The 19,707-nt window shown below is 35.5% G+C and overlaps 1 protein-coding gene across 7 annotated transcripts in view; it reads right to left on the bottom strand.

Moving 5' to 3' along the window:
* The window catches only part of DOCK4 (dedicator of cytokinesis 4), a 232,705-nt gene that overhangs the window by 75,201 nt on the left and 137,797 nt on the right, over positions 1–19,707 (bottom strand). For all 7 annotated transcript variants that reach the window (XM_015854079.2, XM_015854108.2, XM_015854097.2 and 4 more), the window contains exons 14-23: positions 15,457–15,581; positions 14,315–14,477; positions 12,119–12,225; positions 10,095–10,251; positions 3,856–3,953; positions 3,656–3,739; positions 3,462–3,562; positions 2,750–2,831; positions 1,849–2,019; positions 207–399 (exon numbers count right to left, since the gene is read on the bottom strand). In XM_015854079.2, coding sequence (XP_015709565.2) covers positions 207–399; positions 1,849–2,019; positions 2,750–2,831; positions 3,462–3,562; positions 3,656–3,739; positions 3,856–3,953; positions 10,095–10,251; positions 12,119–12,225; positions 14,315–14,477; positions 15,457–15,581 — 1,281 coding nt within the window. The remainder of the gene's footprint in view (positions 1–206; positions 400–1,848; positions 2,020–2,749; positions 2,832–3,461; positions 3,563–3,655; positions 3,740–3,855; positions 3,954–10,094; positions 10,252–12,118; positions 12,226–14,314; positions 14,478–15,456; positions 15,582–19,707) is intronic.

The following is a 19,707-nucleotide window of genomic DNA, read 5'->3' as shown; positions in this document are numbered from 1 at the left end:
GAAAAAAAATGCTTTTCTATTTGTCTCTTAAAAACCCAACTCTAGCTGACTGTATTCTTGTTAATGAGCAGCTTTTACAGAACAGCACTTGATGACTTCAGAAATGCAGTTATGAGTTATGAACTGTTCCGTTCAGTACTTGCTGACCTGAATAATAAGCATAATGCTGAAGTTCCTTTACAGCACGCAGCCCAGGGCAACCTTACCTGGGTTGGTGTACAGGTGACTCTCTACTGTTTTCCCAATACTCTGAAGTTTAACAGCTTGAAGGGATTCATCCCCCTGCATGACCGTCGGCAAACTGCCCAGAGCATCGTGAACCAAATTTGCCACTTCTCTTACATCAAAGAGCTTCAATAGTTCAGAGTACACAGATGGGAATGAGCTGAGAAACACAGCCTAGAGGAAAAGGGAAAAAATTGGACAGTTAGATATTGCAGTATAGTTTTGACACTTATAGAATTTAAATAACTATAGTGATAAGTGTACCTGTAGAATAATTGCAGTTCTTACACTTCAAAGGCAGTCAATATCTTAAAAATTGGCTAGATTTTTCAGAAAAAATATCCTCACATTCATTAACATGCTTATAATTGTGCTTATAATTGTGACTAATTTCCCTTAAGCACTAGCACATGACTGTACATTTCCTTCACAAACAAGTAAAAAGCTCAATTTAGGATAAAAATATTTATTATTCACAGCTTCCTCATGATCTGTGCATGTCTGCAAAATTCTGCCAATAACAGAACAGAAAGATTTGAGAGGGAACTGTTTGGCTTTACAATATGAAAGCTAACAGCCTCCATATCTTTCATTTTTCTAATATCAGAAACTTTTATTCTGAAGTGAGACAGCACTGATAGGAGTGGTTCACTTCGACATTCTTCAAACAGGGTTAGAAATCTTTCAATGAGAAAAAATGTGGAAACACTGAAGTAAGAAAAGAGAACAATGCTAGAGAAAGGATGCGAGAACTTACATTCCCTCCTTCTTCCCTTATTCCTGCCAATGGAGAAAAGCTACTTATACCGCAGACTCTCTTCACATTGGTGTAACAACAGATGATATTCAAGGTTAAAGACAGCAAGGAATAATTCCAAGTATGTTTGTTTATATCATTTTGTTGCAGACATTACACTCCAGCTACTTATGTGATATTAGATGGAAGAACCATCTTTCCACCCTGTTCTCTCTGATTTTACTATCTTCTTGGAAAAACAGACCTTAAACACTCACACTTATAGTAACAGGAGAAGACGGCTAAGAGGTATGGCTACAAGCTTTGGATACTGCTAAATCTACCACATCTAACACAGAGATCTGTCTACTGAGTGTTTTGCTTTTGCCCTTCAGCACTAGTAAATTTTTGTGGTCCCAACTGAAATAAAGATATACCAGATGAGTAGTAAAATATACTGTTCATCACGACTTATATTTTTTTCTGTAAAGAATAAAAAATCTGACAGCCTTTTGTTTAGTTCAAATTCTTGAAAGCCAAAGTGGTTAAACAAAGCTGTAAAGCGCTTAAAACAGAGAAATCACTTGATCTGTGCCCAGAAGTTCTGAAATGTCATTTTAATCTCTGGCATTGTCAAAAGTGTAATACGAATTGCTTGTAATTCAAAATTAAATATTTGATTTAGGGTTATCTTTGCCATGCATATTCAGAAGCTGCTGGTATGAAAATTTCACACTATAGGACAAAGGTATGAGCGTAAGAGGAAATGTCATTTTGATGCAACAAAAAACATTTTCTTTTCCAAGAACAGAGGTAAGAACATGTGTAGATTTTCTTAATGCTGCATAGGGAAACTAGTAATTACCAAGGCATACTCGCAAACTTACCTGCAGTTGGCATAAAGCACTGGCTCCTTTGCTCTCTTGAGAAAGGAAGAAGCGCACTGACATCAGAAGTTCTTGAATACAGCAGCGAAATTCTTCCTCATTTTGTCCACCAGTAGCAATAGAGAATAACCTTCGAGACTGAACTATATACTTAAAGATATATTCCTGTGCCTAAAATGTCAAAATCAGAAATAACTCATAAACATAAACCAACTCATCTGTAAAATGATTTATGCTTATATAGTTTCAATAATGACATGGGTCTGATACAGAATACTGTGGTATTTAATTTTGGCATACCTTTTATTGGTTTTCACTTCTAGTGTAACACATAAACATAAAAGGCCAATATAAGAAACTTCGAGCTGTTCTAAGATTTCTTTGGGCTATTATATGCTAAAAATGTTTTCCTTTCAGCTGAGTAATCTGAGTATCAACCAGATAATGTCAAAAAATAAGCTTAGTCCCAAAAGGAATTATTCTATTGTAAAACTCAGTCTGTCTCTGCACTGTGTTCTGTTGATGTTCAAAACAGGATGAGAGCAACTAAATCACCATTTTAAGTAGAATTCCTTGTTGTCAGGGTTGAATCATTAAGTCAGCATTCTTGTCTGCCATTTAGATTCAGTTGTGTGACAGACGTTAAAACTACCAACAAAATTTATATACAGTTTCTCAGATCCAACTCCTACTTATATATATTCTCATCCAGTAAGAGGTCCACAATCTAGGGGCTGCAAGCTTTACTGACAAAAGAAAAAAAAACAACAACTGACTACACTCAAAATGCCTGCAGCTCCCTAGAATTAATAAGACAGTTTTATTATTTACACATACTGTGTTCCTTTTACTGAGTTAAACCTGCTGGTACCACATAAGGGCTTTCAAAGAATTCTCTTACCTTTAGTACTTCTTGAATGTGCTCATGCAACTCCACTTCAGTGACTCGATCAATATGCCACTTCAGTACTTTTATCAGATCTCTAGAATACAACATCAGAAAGTACTATAACACACTGGTTGAAGAAGAGTTAAGTGCACTTAAAATGCAAATTAATCGTTCATATAAGACTGAAAACACTGAAAAAATAAAAAACATATGGCAAATTTCTGCTGATCACTAAAAGCCCAATATTACAGTAAATTTCAGACTTTTGATAGACCTACTAGGCCTCTAATAAACAGGAAATAATTGTCAGCATTACACATGTAGTAGAATTATTTTGATGGGGTAGATGATCTCCGTTGAGCTATAAGAAACTGCCAGCACAAACTACTCCTGCTATTCCCTGAATTGTTTGGAAGTCTCAGTAAACCGCATTTGTTTTAATGAAAGTCTAATTACAAAATAAATACAGAGAACAGTGTAGCAAGTCAGGCTTAATAGTGCACTGCAATTCACAGCGAACACAGCTCTTACTGAATGGTGTTAAAGTCCCACTGAAGAAAAAGAGACAAAACTAAGCCAACAAGAGGGTCTTAGCAAGTAGTCTTCCTGGTAACTAAAAAAAAAAAGACTATTCAAATAAGCATTGTTTTGGTTTTTTCTTTCCTACTGTAAAATACATATAACTTGCAGAATTCAAATCAGTTAGAAAAAGTACAGACTTCACCTGTATGCAAGTGCTCCTGCAAAGTGACTTTCAATGTAGGTGTCCATAACTGGCTTAAAGTGGTGAAATTTGCTGTCCTGCAGCAGATTTATTATGTGAACCTAAATGTGAGGGAAAAAGAAAAATATATATATATATTTCGTTTTTAGTTAGTTCTTAAATGGTGTTAAGCATTACCAGAGAATGAAACTTACCAAACAATCAAACACTTTTGATCCATATTTTTGAGAGTTTTCATCTAAAATTCCAAATAAAGTATCAAGTGTATCCTGAAGAAACTGATTAGAGAATAAGAGGTAGTTTGTTATTAAACATGTATTTTTGAGACACACAATTATTTCCCTCATATTATCTAATATCAAAGTAAAGGAAGGAAAGAAATAGCAGTATATACCTTTACTATTTCTGAACCATCAATTTCTTTTAATTTTGAGAGGCAACCTGCAATTTTGTCTGGATGGGTTCTCCATTTCAGAAGGTCAAGCATATCTCCTGCCAAAACAAATCGCATGATTAAAGCTGGAACCAAAGCCAGGTTTCAGATTATATATTCTTCTGTTGCAGTCCACTAAGCAAAATTGAGATTCAATAAGACAAAAGAAAACATCTCAAGATTTGCTATAATATATTGTCAATCTCAAACCAACAACTTTCCATTCCATCCCCTAATTGCTTCACTAATAGAAATGTAAGAACTTGGTATTGGGTCACTAAAATCAATCTCCTGTGGCAAATATATCGTGCAGTTTTGCTCAGAAATTTGTCAACTGCCAGCTTAAGAAAAGTAATTATCTTGCTGTGTCTCATCCCATTAAAGAATGCCTTCCAGAGCTATACTCTGACAGCTAGAAACAATCTCTTAATTATTTTGCATGTATTGTATGCTTGTATTTTAAAATACTAATCTTCCTATGTCTTTTCAGGAACAAACATACTGCCTTTAAGATCCTTTTTCATTAATAAACAAGACAATTCCTACTGGGAAATAAACTCTTCTAAGCTATAACACACTTCTGTGTCTTTGTGCTTACTCTAGTTTTGATCTATTCTCCTTTAGCCTTATTGACCAAAATGGTACACAACATTACAGAGGAGGTCCCATCACTGTTTTCTTTACCATCATTATCAGGCGTAAATGTCCACTGTGAACATCTGCCATATGTCATGTAAAATTTTCAGTTTTTGAGATATATCGTATTGGTTACACAAATAGCTTTTCCTTTCTTTTTTTAATACTGTCCAGGTCCCTGGCTATAGCAGAATCACCAAGAATCTCCTTATGAGCCCACCTTTCATACCACCAGATTCCATGTAAGTTCTAATTATTTGAATTAAAGTTACCTTGCTATGCCTATATCATATTTTGTTTTTATTCCTCTCAGTTGATGAGCCCTTTCATTTGCCTATTAGAAGAAAAATCATTAACAGGCTCTCTGCAGTCTCAGGTTTTGGTAAATCATCTCCCACTAACAACCCCTTCCACCTCCACTCAAATAAGAGGAGTCAACCCCTGGCCAAAAACTTCAGATCTCTTATCATTTACCTTCTGTTCAGGAAGGAAATCCCCTCCTTTATAATGCAACCCGCTCTTTCCCTTTTAGCCTGTTATTTAACAGTTTTAAAATTCTTATTCTAATCTGTATTGCTTCTATTTCCCATGTGGTGTGTTACTGAAGTCCAGATGGTTTCGATCTGCTATGTTTCCTCAGAATAACAACAAAAAAAAAAAACCAACTTAGTAAAGAATGATTAAGAAGTTTGTTCTGGCATGAAATGCCTTTTTACAAACTTATCTTGAGTTTTATAGCATATTCCATTTAGCTACATGTCCATTATTTCATCCATGAATTCTGGTAAATACTTTCATAAAATCCATTAGAGGCTGATGGCTCAGATAAGGCTATCTGCTCTTTCTCCTGTTTTAAGTAGAGGTAATGTATTTTTAGTTCTTAAATCACATGTTGTTGCTTACAGCTCCAGAAACAGAATAAAAGAAATCCCAGCTTGGTATAAGATTGGGAATTTTTTAATGTTCAACACCATTCAAAACGCAAAAACAGAGTTTTGCAAGTTGGCTTGGCTTTTTAACAGTATTCACATCATTCATGTGACCCCAGATGAACCCTGACACATTGCTGTTATTTTTTTTTCTTTCTGTTGTAGGTTCTCTGCTTACTCCTTACATTTTTTGCTTGTGACTCTCTCAGCACTCCATCCAAGTCATGTTCAGAGCACAGAAGTTACTCACATTTATCTTCAAGTATACTACTGGCCCATTTCACTGACCAGATTTTCAGAATTTCACAAAACCAGACTAGCCGCTTGAAAAAGAAAACCTTAACCACCGTTCAAACCTTTAATCAGCTTAAGCTGAAACTTCCTCTACTTGATCATTGTCCAGTTTTGCTTTAGAAGGATTCAGTTCCTTTGAAACAACCACATTGTTTCTCAAACTAAGTAGACAATAGCAAGTTATCCTCTTGGTTCAGCAACTATTTGAGATCCTATTACTACAGCCCACTTTCACACTAAAATTCCATTTGATTCATACCCATTTTGTGTCAGTTCTTTCCCAGTTTGCCCAGGAAGATGTACTCCCTCATAGAATTTCTCAAATTGGAAAAGTCCTTAAAGATCATCAAGTTCAATCACAACCCAACCACACTACCCTAACTTTAACAACCCCTCCTAAATCATGTCCTTGAGCATCACATCCAAGCGGTTTTCAAACACATCCAGGGATGGTGACTCAACTACCTCCCTGGGGAGCCTATTCCAGTGCTTAACAACCCTTTCCGTAAAGAAGTTTTTCCTGATATCCAACCTAGACTTCCTCTGGTGCAACTTGAGGCCATTTCCCCTTGTCCTGTCACCTGTCCCCAGTGAGAAGATACCAGCCCCTCTCTCGCTGTAAGCAACTTTCAAGTAATGGAAGAGAGCAATACCATCTCCCCTCAGAACTCCTTTTCTCCAGACTAAACAGCCCCAGTTTCTTCAGTCATAACAAGGAATGAAGCTGCGTTTCTGCCTTTAGTAATATTGAAAACATCTCCACTTATATTCATATCTTGCTAGAGTTATTAGTAGCAAGCCTTCTATACATTATTCCACTACTGTTTTGTTCTTTAGTTAACTTTAGTAGACACAGTTTTTTAAAAATATGTTTACACATTTCTTTTTGTTTTGCTTCAGTGTGCTAGCACAGAATGGTTTGGATTAAGAGAGTTACTTAAGTTCCACTGAGAGTGAGGAAAAGTCCCATGTGCGTCAAGGACACATCCCATAGGTCAAGCACCAGTGATAGGTCTTATTATTCCTTCCATCAGGAATTTTCAAGAAAGAAGCATTAACAAATCCATACTGAGCTGTATTTGTCTTCCGGATAATTAAATGGACTTCTACACTTTGTTCTCTTTAAACCACTACTTAAGCCGAGGAACAGTGAAACTAGCTAAAGCTTTCAGTTCATAGTAGGAAAAATACTTCTTTGGAGGTTTGCAGGAGGTACTTGATGGGTAGAGACTTGACACTGAATATTAGGGATTTGTCAAAGGATTAAAAGAAAAAAAAGAAGAAGAAAGCAAATGTAAGACACTCACTTCAAAGCACGTATTTCAAGCGAAATGCAAAGGCGGGAAGACATCGCTGAGATACCATTAGCAAATAGCCTAAGCTTAAATGACATGAATAGAAAATCTGACGTGAATCACAAGGAGAAGGGATAGCAGTGTGTCATGTACTAAGAGAAATGAGAATATAAACTGTCCCCTAAAATAAGCACACTATGGGAACACAGTTTTGGAAAAAGTCAATGCCGCTGATAAACTTTGTTGAAACACTGGGAAAAAGGCATTTCCAATACCTTCTCTATATCATGAGCTGATTCATTGACTTAAAATTGTTCACACCTGAGCTACCATTCCTATCAAAACAAATTCCCTTCTCAAAGCAATTTAAATCCAAAGCACTAGGTGAAAAAAAAGATTAAGCTGTGTAAGGAATGGGTTTGTGATCTTTCCATCTGTGTCCTATAAATCCCAAGTTAGCCTGGTGCAGCATTCAAAATGAAAAGCCAAAATTCAGAACTGGAAATTCCTATTTCTCTTCCAGGAGGACGCCAACACTTCCCAAGGAGGGGAGGTCACTCTTAAAAATTTCCCTCATTACTGCTGCTTTATAAATCACAAGTTTTGCTTTTATTTTAACGCAGATAGATGGATTACACCTCTGCACTGCAAGAGACATGCTGTATGGCATCTTGCTCTGCTGATGAGCAGCTGCTTACTGAGGATATGCTGATCATTGCTGAGAAATGACTGGATGCCAACTTGCTAAAATACTCCGACTTGCTGGATGGATTCTGACACTCTGGCAGGCAGAGTCCTCCTAACTGTCAAAACCAAATAGGACTGTTTTGACAGCTACTCAGTGGAAAAATACTACATGCTCTCTTGCTCTCCCTCTTATTTTGTTCTTTATAAAAATGAATGACAACTGAAATGCAAACAAAATCCAAGTAAGAAGCAGGTGTACTTCTTTTGCTAATATCACCTGATTAACAATCTAGGACTAAAGGTCAAGCTAAAGAAAGATAACCATCAGACAGATTAAACAAGGACATGTTCTTACAAGAGTTGCTGATGAATGCAGAGTGCCCTGTTAGAAGCTCTCTGAAAACTGCTTGGAAATAATCCTAAAATCCCCTCCAAAGTATGCACTGTAAGGAAGTTATGGCTCCCAACAACTGGACAACAACCTCCATTTCCCACTCCTCATAATATTCATGAGGGCTGATGGCATGTAGGAACAATCAATAAGAGAAGGACAGCTGAGTAAAATTCTTTATCAAATTCATTAAGCTATGGCCTAATTCAGTCACACTCTGTACAAAACTGGTTTGGAGACTTTCATCACCCCACAGCCTGACTAACAGCACGATTTCCAATTCAATTTTGTTTGTAGACACATGCAAATCATTGACAACTTCAGAAAAATCTCCAAACAGATTAAAAAATAATCAGTATTTTTAAAGATACTGCCAAAAATACTTACTAAAAAAGTAAATATACAGATCTTTTTAATCCTTCTTTGTTTTTGTTTTTTAAAAATACTCTGCATTCTCTCAGGGACAACTGAAGCAATGCTCACATAACCAAATATCCACATGCTTTGCTCTATGTTCATTCTTTGAGCATGCAATAGATTTTGGCAAATTTTTGTTTAAAAGAATGGGGATTTGGAAACTCGCCAAGATGAACTTCCCAAAGAAGATCCTTGGAGAAAATATGAGCCTGTCTACAGAAAATATTTCCACCCTCTGAAGTACTGCTGAAATAACTGTTAACTCTTTCAGGGCTGAAAAGGGGATCAATATCATTCAGATACTCTACACTCTCTTACTCTATATGGTAAAATCTATATATATGTGTGTGTGTGTGTATATATATATATATATATATATATGAAAATTTCATGCCCTATGTCACACATCTTTTTACATCAACTATTCAGTAACTCCTCGACTGTGAACATAAATCAGTGAAGTTCCTGTAACTGCAGCCAACACCCAAACTATACATCAGTGAGACACACTTTAGTCCAGGCACCACACCAGGCATGTGTAAACATCAGGAGGTTCATGTGATTTCCTAAATCAAGGCTTTTAACTGGAGTAAATTTAGCCTATGATTGCCTATTAGCTTCTTTGGGGAAAATCTTCTACTGAATAACTTTTATTACTTTGAAGCTAACTGTTATGAGAATACAGACTGGATGTGTGCAGTGAAACAGACAATTTACTCTTTACATATAGTTCTACTTTGGAAACTTGCTTCTTAATGGCGAAAATTAAGATAACTATTTCCACTTACAAAGCTGCTCTAGTTGCTGTTATATACCTACAATCAATTTGCAAGCAATTAGCAATTTTATCATCATATAAATGTGAAGAGATAGCACAAGAGGTAGCTAAGCAAGATCTTAAAATTGAAATAAATAGCTTAGAAAAAATATAACACTGTAAGGGTACAAAAACAAACAAACAAGAAAAGAAAAATGGTCTTAAATGTATTATCAAACAAATACACCATATTTAAAAGACTGTGGAAAACTGTTTCAGTTATAAATTACAGTTAGTATGGCAAATAAACAAGAATTTTTGTGCAGAGCAATGGTAAAGAGCACACGACATGTATTTGCATCTCCTGCTCATAATAACAGTGTATAAGGTTGTCTTAAGTGTTTGCAGGTAAAATGGAGAAGTGATAGAACAGGCAAGTAGTATGTACTTAATTACAACTAAACTGCCACAGCCTAAAGCCTAGAATGAGTATTTCATAAAACCTCTAAACAGATTAAGATGTTTTGTAAAGCAGCTGGGTTTTGATAGTTGGTTCCAAGAATGCTGCATTTGATTCCAAAATCATGTTAATTTAAAAGCATTCTTGAACTACTCAGAATTGGTGGTTTATCATGCTGCATTGGTTTCCATCTGGATATCAAAAAATATGGAGAAAACTAGTTTGTAGAACTGATAGAACATAAGCTATTTTTGAGTATATCCACCCTTGCTTGGCACAGAAATTATCACACTCATTTGAATTCATGATGTTTTAAATAATCAACATATCCTACCATTTTGTGTGAGTTTAGTGGAGCAGAGAAAGGATGTAATCCAGAAGGACTCTTTAGTGGTTTTTACTGCTTGGCTGTTGTTTGCTAGGAAAATTCCCTTTGAAAAGGGGAGTTTGAGGTAGCGACTAGAATCCTGAAGGTTTGTGTTTTCTTCACACTGTGGAAAAAAAAAAACAGTTAAAATCACTGTACTGCATGCAATTCCCGAAATTATTGTTTCTTTGCCAGAAATCATAGAGTTTCTAAGGCTCTCATACAAAAGAATTCTAACGAGTTGAGTTCATTAAATATTGTTTCTATTCAAAGCATATGCACAAGCAACAAACACCATGCAGTTATATATGTAATTTTTTGAATAAAGAAATTTCATTAAGTATAGAATTCCAGTAAAGTACACTTTAAGGAACAAAAACTTGCTTTTACAATATATTCAATACATCTGAATATATATTAAAGTAGCATTACTACTAGAAAATATCCTAAATAAAATATTCACACATGTTTACAATTTAGAAAAAAAAAAAACTTCACCAAGCCATCCTAAACAAATATATATACATATGTATACATAAATATATATACCCACACACACACACACGCACATGGGTTGCTCTGAAAGTAATGCCTCCTATTTATTTCCATGGAAACTGCAACAAAGAACACAAGAACACTATTTAACAGAGAATAGTCTCAGCTGCAAAGCACTCTTTTTCGACAGCCACCTCCATTAGCTGTGCATTTTTGCCAGCGATAAAGAAGAGCCTGCATGCAGTGCTGCATTTTGTCTGCACCAGCAGTGATCCGCTGTCACTGTTACCAGTGCTGAAAAGCACCACCCACTGCCTTACTGTGCCCACATCCACTCTTTGGACTCCATAAACATTCAGCAAGTGTCACTGAATGTCAACAGGCACAGTTTTTTGCCACATGAAGGAATTCAGTGGCACATCTTTGCTTCATACACACACTGCCATGTCAAATGCCATTTTGTCAGACTGCCTCTCTGCTGCCATCTGTTTCACATCAACAAAATGTAATGGTGTACTGGTATGAAGTTTGAATCTCTACTGTCACATCACCATCTGCCTCTGACATCACGGATGATCAGAATAAAGTAGGAGGCATTACTTTCAGAGCAGCCCTCATATATATATATATATATACACACACACATACATATACATAATCAATATGAAGACACATGTCAATAGTACAGTTAGGTTGCAGTTGGACTTGATGATCTTTAAGGTCTTATCCAACTTGAGTTACTTTATGATCTAGTAATAATGATTTTTATCCATAGAAGCTATCTGAAGGTCATTTTTTATCGAAAAAATTAAGTGGCACATTCTTTAACTAAAACACACTAGTTTCAGATGGGAAAATTAGATTAAGATGTCATATGCATAGATAATATAAGCACATTTTCCAGCTCACTGCTTTCATAGATAGTTCTCACTAATGGGAAACACCTGTCGCAACTTCATTTCTGAATTACAGCTTCATATCTGACATTGGAGTCATATCAAAGTAGCAACTTTGTATGGGTTATGCCAAATTAATAGACACGAATGTTGATGCTTAAAATTTAAATCTATCTGGAAGCATATCAAACCTTCTGGACTAAGAGATAACTCAAAAATGTGGAAACAAATAGAAACTCCAAAAGGTAGAAATATGTAGAAAAGATAACACTGATTGGATCTGTTTAAACCATGGCTTTATTTTCCATTCCTCAGCAGTACAGTAAGTGGGTATCATCACTTTGTGTGTTTAACTTCATGAAATGTATTATAAATATAATATAACATAGTAAGACTTCATGATACTACTGCTGCACTGAAATGCACACCCAGATTCAACTGCAGTTTGTAGCAGGAAACAATCAGCAACGGGTATTTTACTGGTGATAAGATTATCACCCCTTTGGTAATGAATACAGACTTTCTTAACCTAATGCTTCAAGGCACTTATAATATGTTCCAGAGGAATCATTACAGTTAATGATTTCTAATTCAAATCACCTTGTGTACAATGAGTTCATGGGTGCCATCTGGCAGAGTCCTCCCATTTTCCTGCATCAGGGGCACAAAAGAAAAGCCAAACAACTTCTTCTCACCCTTTTCTTTCGCTGAAACACATAGATAAATAGTAGTGTTTGAGTTAACGTCATAAGTATTAGACAAAATAAATAGACATAACCCTTGATAAGGAACTTTACTGAAAGCTGTTTGCAACTTGTCAGACTAACAGTATCTCCAATTTCTTCACACATCTGCATGTTATTTCCTGTAGCAGTTTCTGTTACCTTACTATAAATCAGAACGGAATGGGATGCAACTATTATAATATGAAGAGAAAGTTGTTCTGATTTTACTGTTTATCCACTCTAGAAGCTTCTACTTATTAATCTCCATTTCAGGTCATCCTCAGCACTTCTATTTTCAAATAAAATATCTACCTCTATAGATACGACTGAAAATGTCACTGTTCCCTACAGGGACATTACGCTTCAGATAACATTTTCAGACTAGGATGTCTAAGGTTAAATTCCAACTAAATACTTTTGGTTGCTCCAAAAGTAATGTCTCCTATTTATTTCCATTGAAGCTGCAACATATACAAAGAGCACAAGAACACTATTTGATAGAGCAAGTTTTCAGCTACAAAATGCACTTTTTTTAACATAGTCACCTCCATTAGCTGTGGGGTTTTCTTGTGCCAGCAGTAAACAAAAGACTGCATTCTGTGGTGGTAACTAGTGAAAGTGACCCACTGTCACTGTGGCTGCTGCTGTAACACATCACCCATCGCCTCACTGTGCTCACATCTACTCCGTGGTTTCCATAAATGTTCAGTAAGCATTTATGTATGCCAATGGCTGCTATTTTTTCCACATGAAGGAATTCAATTCCACACCTTTGCTCCATATACACTTCCAGGTCAGATGCCATTTTGTCAGACTGTCCCCCTGCTGCTGTCTGTCATACAGTAACAAAGTGGAATGGGATATTGGTGGGAAGGTTCAATCTCTACTGCCATATCACCAACATCTGCCTCCGATATTGTGGGCCAGTAGAATAAAATAGAAGGCATTACTTTTGGAGCAGCCCTCATACAAGACAGACAACAAAACTGAGAATGTAGAAATTTTACTGAATCCAACAAGAGCACAGATGCCAAATATCTTCACAAATCAACAAGTTTTTCATCAACTTTACTTTTATATGCAAACATTTATATGTATGACTTTTGAGTATGAGTTAGTGCAGTTGGGGTCGTGCAGGCAGTCCAACTGTAACAAAAAGATCTAACTTACACTGCACAAAAAACTGTGCAAAAACATATAACCAACTGGAAACTTACCACTGACATTTTTCCATTATTACTTCACTTCTCCTTCTTTTCTTATTAGTAGCTTTTTAAAAGAAATCTTGAAAAGAACTCAATGAGTATTTCTTCCTGTATTACCTGTTACTTATATTTTTAAGTCTAGGTACCTGTTATCCAAATATATGTCCACATGTGTGACTGCCACAAAGGCAATCTGAATAGTAATGCTATATTGGAGTTGGACACGATGATTCTTATGGGTCCCTTCCAACTCGGGTCATTCTGTGATTCTATTATCAGCTTCACCAGAAAGAGCCAAACAAAAGCAGCCACTTAAAAGATTTAATGATTTTATCCACTTTTCTCTATCAGCTTGACAGTGCTCAGCATCACAGGAATCTTGTATCTCTTGCTGTGCAAATATGGATACAGACTTCAATAGTATCATTTTTACCCTTAAAATCAGCCCCAAAATTGTTCAGAATATGTACAGGGAATTTGGGAATATAATACAATAGAAAATAATAAAAAAACAGCTGGCAGATTGTTGAACAGGTACTTAGAAGCACGCATCATTTTGGAATGTTTCACTAGGCACGTTCTAAATTTACCTTCGGAAATTCTGTTTCAGAATACCTTTCAGCTGCAGTGTTATCCACTGCTATTAATAAAACTAGATTGTTTTCTCCTGGTGTTTAGGCTTTACCAAAGCACCAAGTTTCATTAAGCAGAGTTGCAAGCCTGAAATGCTGTCTCATGAAAGCATAAAGACAAAGTTTATAAAGTATATGAAGTGAACACAGCTTTTTCCCAAGGTATTATGGAAACTCGTGTGCTGACAGCAGTTTGTACAGAGAGGACAAGCAGGAGTTTTGATCAGTGCTTACTGGAACAGTGCCGGAATTCACAGCGGATGTGTGCTCCTCTGAATTTATCCACAGGAATAGGAAGTTTCAGCAGCTCAGCCCATCTGGGACCATTGTTATGGTAAAGCACAAAGGAATGGTACTCGCTGGCTGGTGGCTCCCCAGAGCCAAATGAGATAAAATCCTAATGAGGAAAAAATATTGATTAAATTTTTAAGAGATTTGTTAACACATTACTAACATTTTTTAACACTTGCTGATTAGAAAAAAACAGCAAAAAATCATCCACTCAGATGAGAATCAAAGTATTTTAAAGGAGTAACTGGGTTAAGGAAGGCTTAAGCAACACGTGATATGGAATCCCATGATACGGGGTGGTCCCTGTAGTAAGTATGTAAGAATTGAAGTGAGACAAGAACAGCACAGACTACAGGACCCTTATTCATGTAAAATAAACCTGTGAGCTTTCTGTTGTCTGTGATATGTGCCAGCAGGAAATAGTAAAGAAATCTGGATCCCCTCACTGCTAACAAGCAATGTGTTGTGTTGCCTTTGCTACACCCATAATAGTCATTCCTTAGCAAAGGCAGCACAGATTTCTCAGGATCCCGTCTTGTGGATATCTATCAATTTTCGGTTAGAAAACTATGCTAATGCTGTAGCTTTTCTTCTCAGCAATTATAATCTTAATGTTCTTTATAAGTATATATATATACGCAAATATATTAAAAACATTTTATCTAAAACACAGCACTCCATGCATTCACACACACAACCTGAATTTGCAAATACACATGGACATACGCAATTTGAACCAGGCTGTATGCGTCTTTCTTCACTCTGTCACACTGTAACTCTCAACATCATACAGAAGATATGATGAAGTACTTTCAAATGAAAATAAGAATTATCAAATCAAAAACCCTCCAGAATGCAATCTTGCTTCAACATTTTACAATACCTTAATGACATAATTAGTTATTTCACTGGTGATTTTAGGTGTTTACCGGGATCATGTAATTGATCACAGAAATAAAACATATAAAGTGGAAATGCTTTGAATATCTGAACAGTGCAAAAGATACACAGCACCAACAAAAGATGATTTACTCTGAAGAAGTGCATCAATGTTAACTACAGCAAGGAAAAATTCACAGACGTACCCTTAAAATCTGACCACTGCTGTCCACAACATGCATTGTCACTTCCACATTTCTGGCCACACTTTTTCCTCCTTTCTCAAATTCTCCTCTTTCTACAGTGATGTATAAATCATTCCTCATTTCACCTAATAAGAAAAACAAAAGGTGTGCAAAAGTCAGTCCACATTAATTACTTTTCACTACTATGACTTCAGCAGTCTTTCATCTTTCTCTTTCAAAGAACGGTGTCACAATTTACCAGCATTTTCAGATTTTAATAACAATAAAGAAAACCAAGAAAAATTTTCATAAACCAAGAAAACCAACAAAGCTTCATTCTGATAAAGGCCCAACAGATTATCTGCTATACTAAGAAATGCTGGCAACTTCTATTCATGTTAGCTCTTTTGGTATTTCCCATGGCATCTCTACCCATACTGAAGTTCGGCTTTATTCCTCTTTTAATCTACGGCAGTATCAACATATTTTTTCTCAGTTGTAATCTCCACATTTCTCTGTTTAAAGACTCATCGTTAGAACTTTATTACACTTAATCTCTAATAAAGTTATTACTTTGCTCATTACTCTTTGAAAAAGCAAAAAACAAGCTAGAATTAATCTCTCATATATCTCTCATAGGAGATCTCAACATATTTTACACTGACAGGTTATCCTGAACATTAGTGATGAAATGCAAGCTTATTTTTCGGTTGTTGGAAAGGTTTCTTAGATTAAAATCTTCATCAGCATATTCAAAGAACAAAACCCAAGGCAGGTACTAACTAAGTGTTATATGTGTTATAAAATACCTCTTATGTGTTTAAATTGATTTTTTTTTTTTTTCCATATTTATCCATCAACAGACTAAGTAATCCATTAGGCCTTATCAAGAACTTCTGGATGAGATCTGTGCTGACTTCAGTTTCATTCAATGCACACCATAAAATTTATAGATAATGAAAGAATGTATAGTTTGGCTCTTGTCAAAGATGAAGCAGTAGCTGTGGTGAAAGGAAGCCCCTCTTTTCTTTGAAACTCTAAGCCTTTTTTCTACGAAGTAACTATTAACCTTCTTCTGAACAAACACTGCTAGAACTACTTGGAGGTTTCTAGAGAAATGAAGGGCAAAAAGTGTGACCACAGGAGCATCTTCTAAAATTCTAATTGCTAGAAAGAAATTGAGAATACATGCCTTCATCTAGTGAAATGCAAGTTTAGCATTAAAGTTGATTTTCACTGTGCATCGGAGGAAAAACAACAGTTTTGTGTATTTACATGCATATTAATAAAAAGTCAAATATGGCACGTAACTGAGAAATAATCAGTTCATCTTCAATATTCAGCTTCATCTTCATGTGCAGGCAGGATTTGACCTGCTTGTGTTCCATATTTCTTGTGTTTATTTTGTTGTGTGCAACTTTGCAGTGATTTTTAAGTACCAGAAAGATTAATCTTGCTACAGCCTTCTGACATTTTATAACATTATTCCATCACTATAGGAAAATCAATTGAGTTCTCTAAAGCACAATCTAAACCACTGTCAAATTGGGGGAAAAAAAATAAAAAAAGAAAAGAAAAAATAAAAGGAAAAAAAAACCCAAAAAAACGCCAACTTTATTATCAAACTCTCAAGAAACATACCCATTTAAAAAAAAGGGGGAAAACTGCCATTGTATTACCTTGTTATCATCTGTCTACTGACATACTGTTGCAAGATGTTAGAATACAGATATGCTGCACAAACAAATACCAGGAGCAGATGGTATTCACTTAAGAGCTTGATATGAAGTCAAGGATGAAAAAGCTGAACTACTACTAATAAGTGTGTGCAACCAGTGAATCAGCCTTTGGTACCCAGTTTCAAAATGAGCTCAAGGTGGTGGTTATTCATGTAATAGAAAGCAAGACCTGTGAATGAAAACCCAAAACTTTCCAAAGGATGTTGTGAACGCCATAAGTTTGATCTAAAAGAATGTGTTCAAGGGGAGAACAGAAATCTTGGAAGACAGATCCACTGAAGGATATGAAACAGACGGTCACAAAAATGCTCAGGAAATCCCTTGAGCTGAAAATAGATGGAGGTTGAGAGACGGGGGTAATCATCACATATGGTTATATTCCTGTCCAGTTCTCTCTTCCTTAGGTGCCTGTTTACGACAGTCAGCTAGATAGGCCCTTGCTCTGAAGCAGTACAGCTGTACTCACAAGTCAAATCATAAAATTACCTTTAAAATTACTAGATTCTGATTATTTCTACATTTAAGTAGCATTCTGTTATAAAAAATTTATAAGTCAGTACAATGTGGTCATCAAAGAGAATGTAACATGCTGGGACCTTACTTGGCATATGCTTATCCTAGGATTGGTCCAGGTTAGAGCTGGACATTGGTAACCTACAGGAGCTTCACATTCAGAAGAAATGACAATACACAGTAATAAAAAATAGAAGGTTTGTAATATAACTGGGTTTAACAAACAATTTCTATCTGCAACAATATCTCTATAAAGGTTAAGCTGAATTCTGCATCTATGCATTTATGTATTATTTATCGGGAAGGAATTACTTCCATTTTCCATGAGGTCTTTGCTGAAATATAACAAAAAACAGATTTTCATCACAAATTTCATGACCTAACACAGATAAATCTCAGTGAAAACAACACTTTTAATTTTAAGCAGAGCATACTCAGATTTAAAAGTATTTAAATGGGGGGGAAAAAAGAGTATTTTTAGATTAGAGTAATCACAATTTCATAGAATTTAAGAATTCTTGCTAAAACAGTGTCTGTTTTTCAAGGATTTTTAAAAAAATGTGTAAAGTCATATCAGAAGAAAATAACTCACTGAAAAAAACACACAGGAGGATGTAATTGTACAATTCCTTACTTGCTTTGCCCTACCGAACCTTGGCTGTATTCATAACGAGTGTGATGAAAGGATAGGTCGTACAATTTTTGTCCTTATCTACATTCAGAAAGCTCTACTCTGTTCTCTGTGTCTCAGAATAAGGCATACAGTCATCTTATTCTAAAAAAATGTCATATTTTCTCTACTTTAATTCATGGCAAATTAAATGCAAGTGAAGACAAAGGACTCACACTATATGAAAAGCAATGATGTACATGAAATATGATGATTTATATTGAAATGGATGGACAGAAAAGCAGAAGGGAGATAAATAAAGTAGAAAATTAAACAAAAAATAATGTAAGCTATGGGTTATATATCAACAGTACAGTCTGCATCAGGCACATGAAACAACAGCTTCCTTTTCTCATAGCATGCAGCATATCTGACATTTTGCAACCTTTATGAAAATGTAGTTTCTGGTTTAAGTTTGGCCTTGTCAGAATTGATCTGCACTCACACAAATTTCACTTTTTCTTTACAGAAGATCACTATTTTCCAACTAAAATACAGAAAAACCCAGCTACATTGAATTTGTACAGTTCAGATAAGAGTAGTCGAAGGTGAAGAACTTAAAACCAAGCTTCCAACAAATCTTTAGCGCAATATTTATGTGAACATATTATGAGTAAAAGCTCAGAAGATTAAAAAGTCAGCGGGGTTGTAAAAATAAACACAAAGACTTATCAGAAAATAGAACTGCTGATTCAAGTAACGAAAATGGATTTGGGAAGTGAACTTCAATCTGGAAAGGGAAAAGGAAAGAAAACTGTGATAAAAGCATACACAAATATATTTGGAATATATATATATATATATATATATTTAACTCTCAATATATTGTTCCGGAGACATCTTAACCTCTTCTACTTCCCTGATGTGGAATTGCCACTGTTTCAATCTTCCTTAACAGAAATTCTCAAAATCTTGACATTGTCTGTATAAAATTCATCTAGAGGTTCCTATTGCAAATTCTCTTCCAGTAAAAACAATTCTGTCTTGATTTATAAAAGATACAAACATCAGACAATGCTTATTTATGTTCCTTTCACTAAACTTTTTCATTTACGGAAATTAAAATTACATAGTTGATTACAAGAATATGCACACTTTTCCATAGTATCTCTATACCAGATGGATAATTCTCATATTATATCATCATGTTTTTACCAAGAGATGTAATCAAAACCACAGGGAGCCCTGAAAGTCAAAGTTCTGCTGAATATTGAAGTTCTGAGGTAGACTTTGGCAAGTACAGATGGTACCTTCTGCTAAAGCACCTGCATGATTCAAATAAAACTCCCCTGGATGTATGAGTACTGAGATTTTCTACTGTCTTATATTGGAACAAATGTGAGGAAATTA

The sequence above is a fragment of the Coturnix japonica genome, chromosome 1, assembly GCF_054131305.1.
Source record: "Coturnix japonica strain WE chromosome 1, WE-NBRP24, whole genome shotgun sequence".
NCBI classification, from domain to species: Eukaryota; Metazoa; Chordata; class Aves; order Galliformes; family Phasianidae; genus Coturnix; species Coturnix japonica.
Note: the sequence above shows the minus strand (reverse complement) of the source record. Positions and strands in the feature narration are given on the sequence as shown.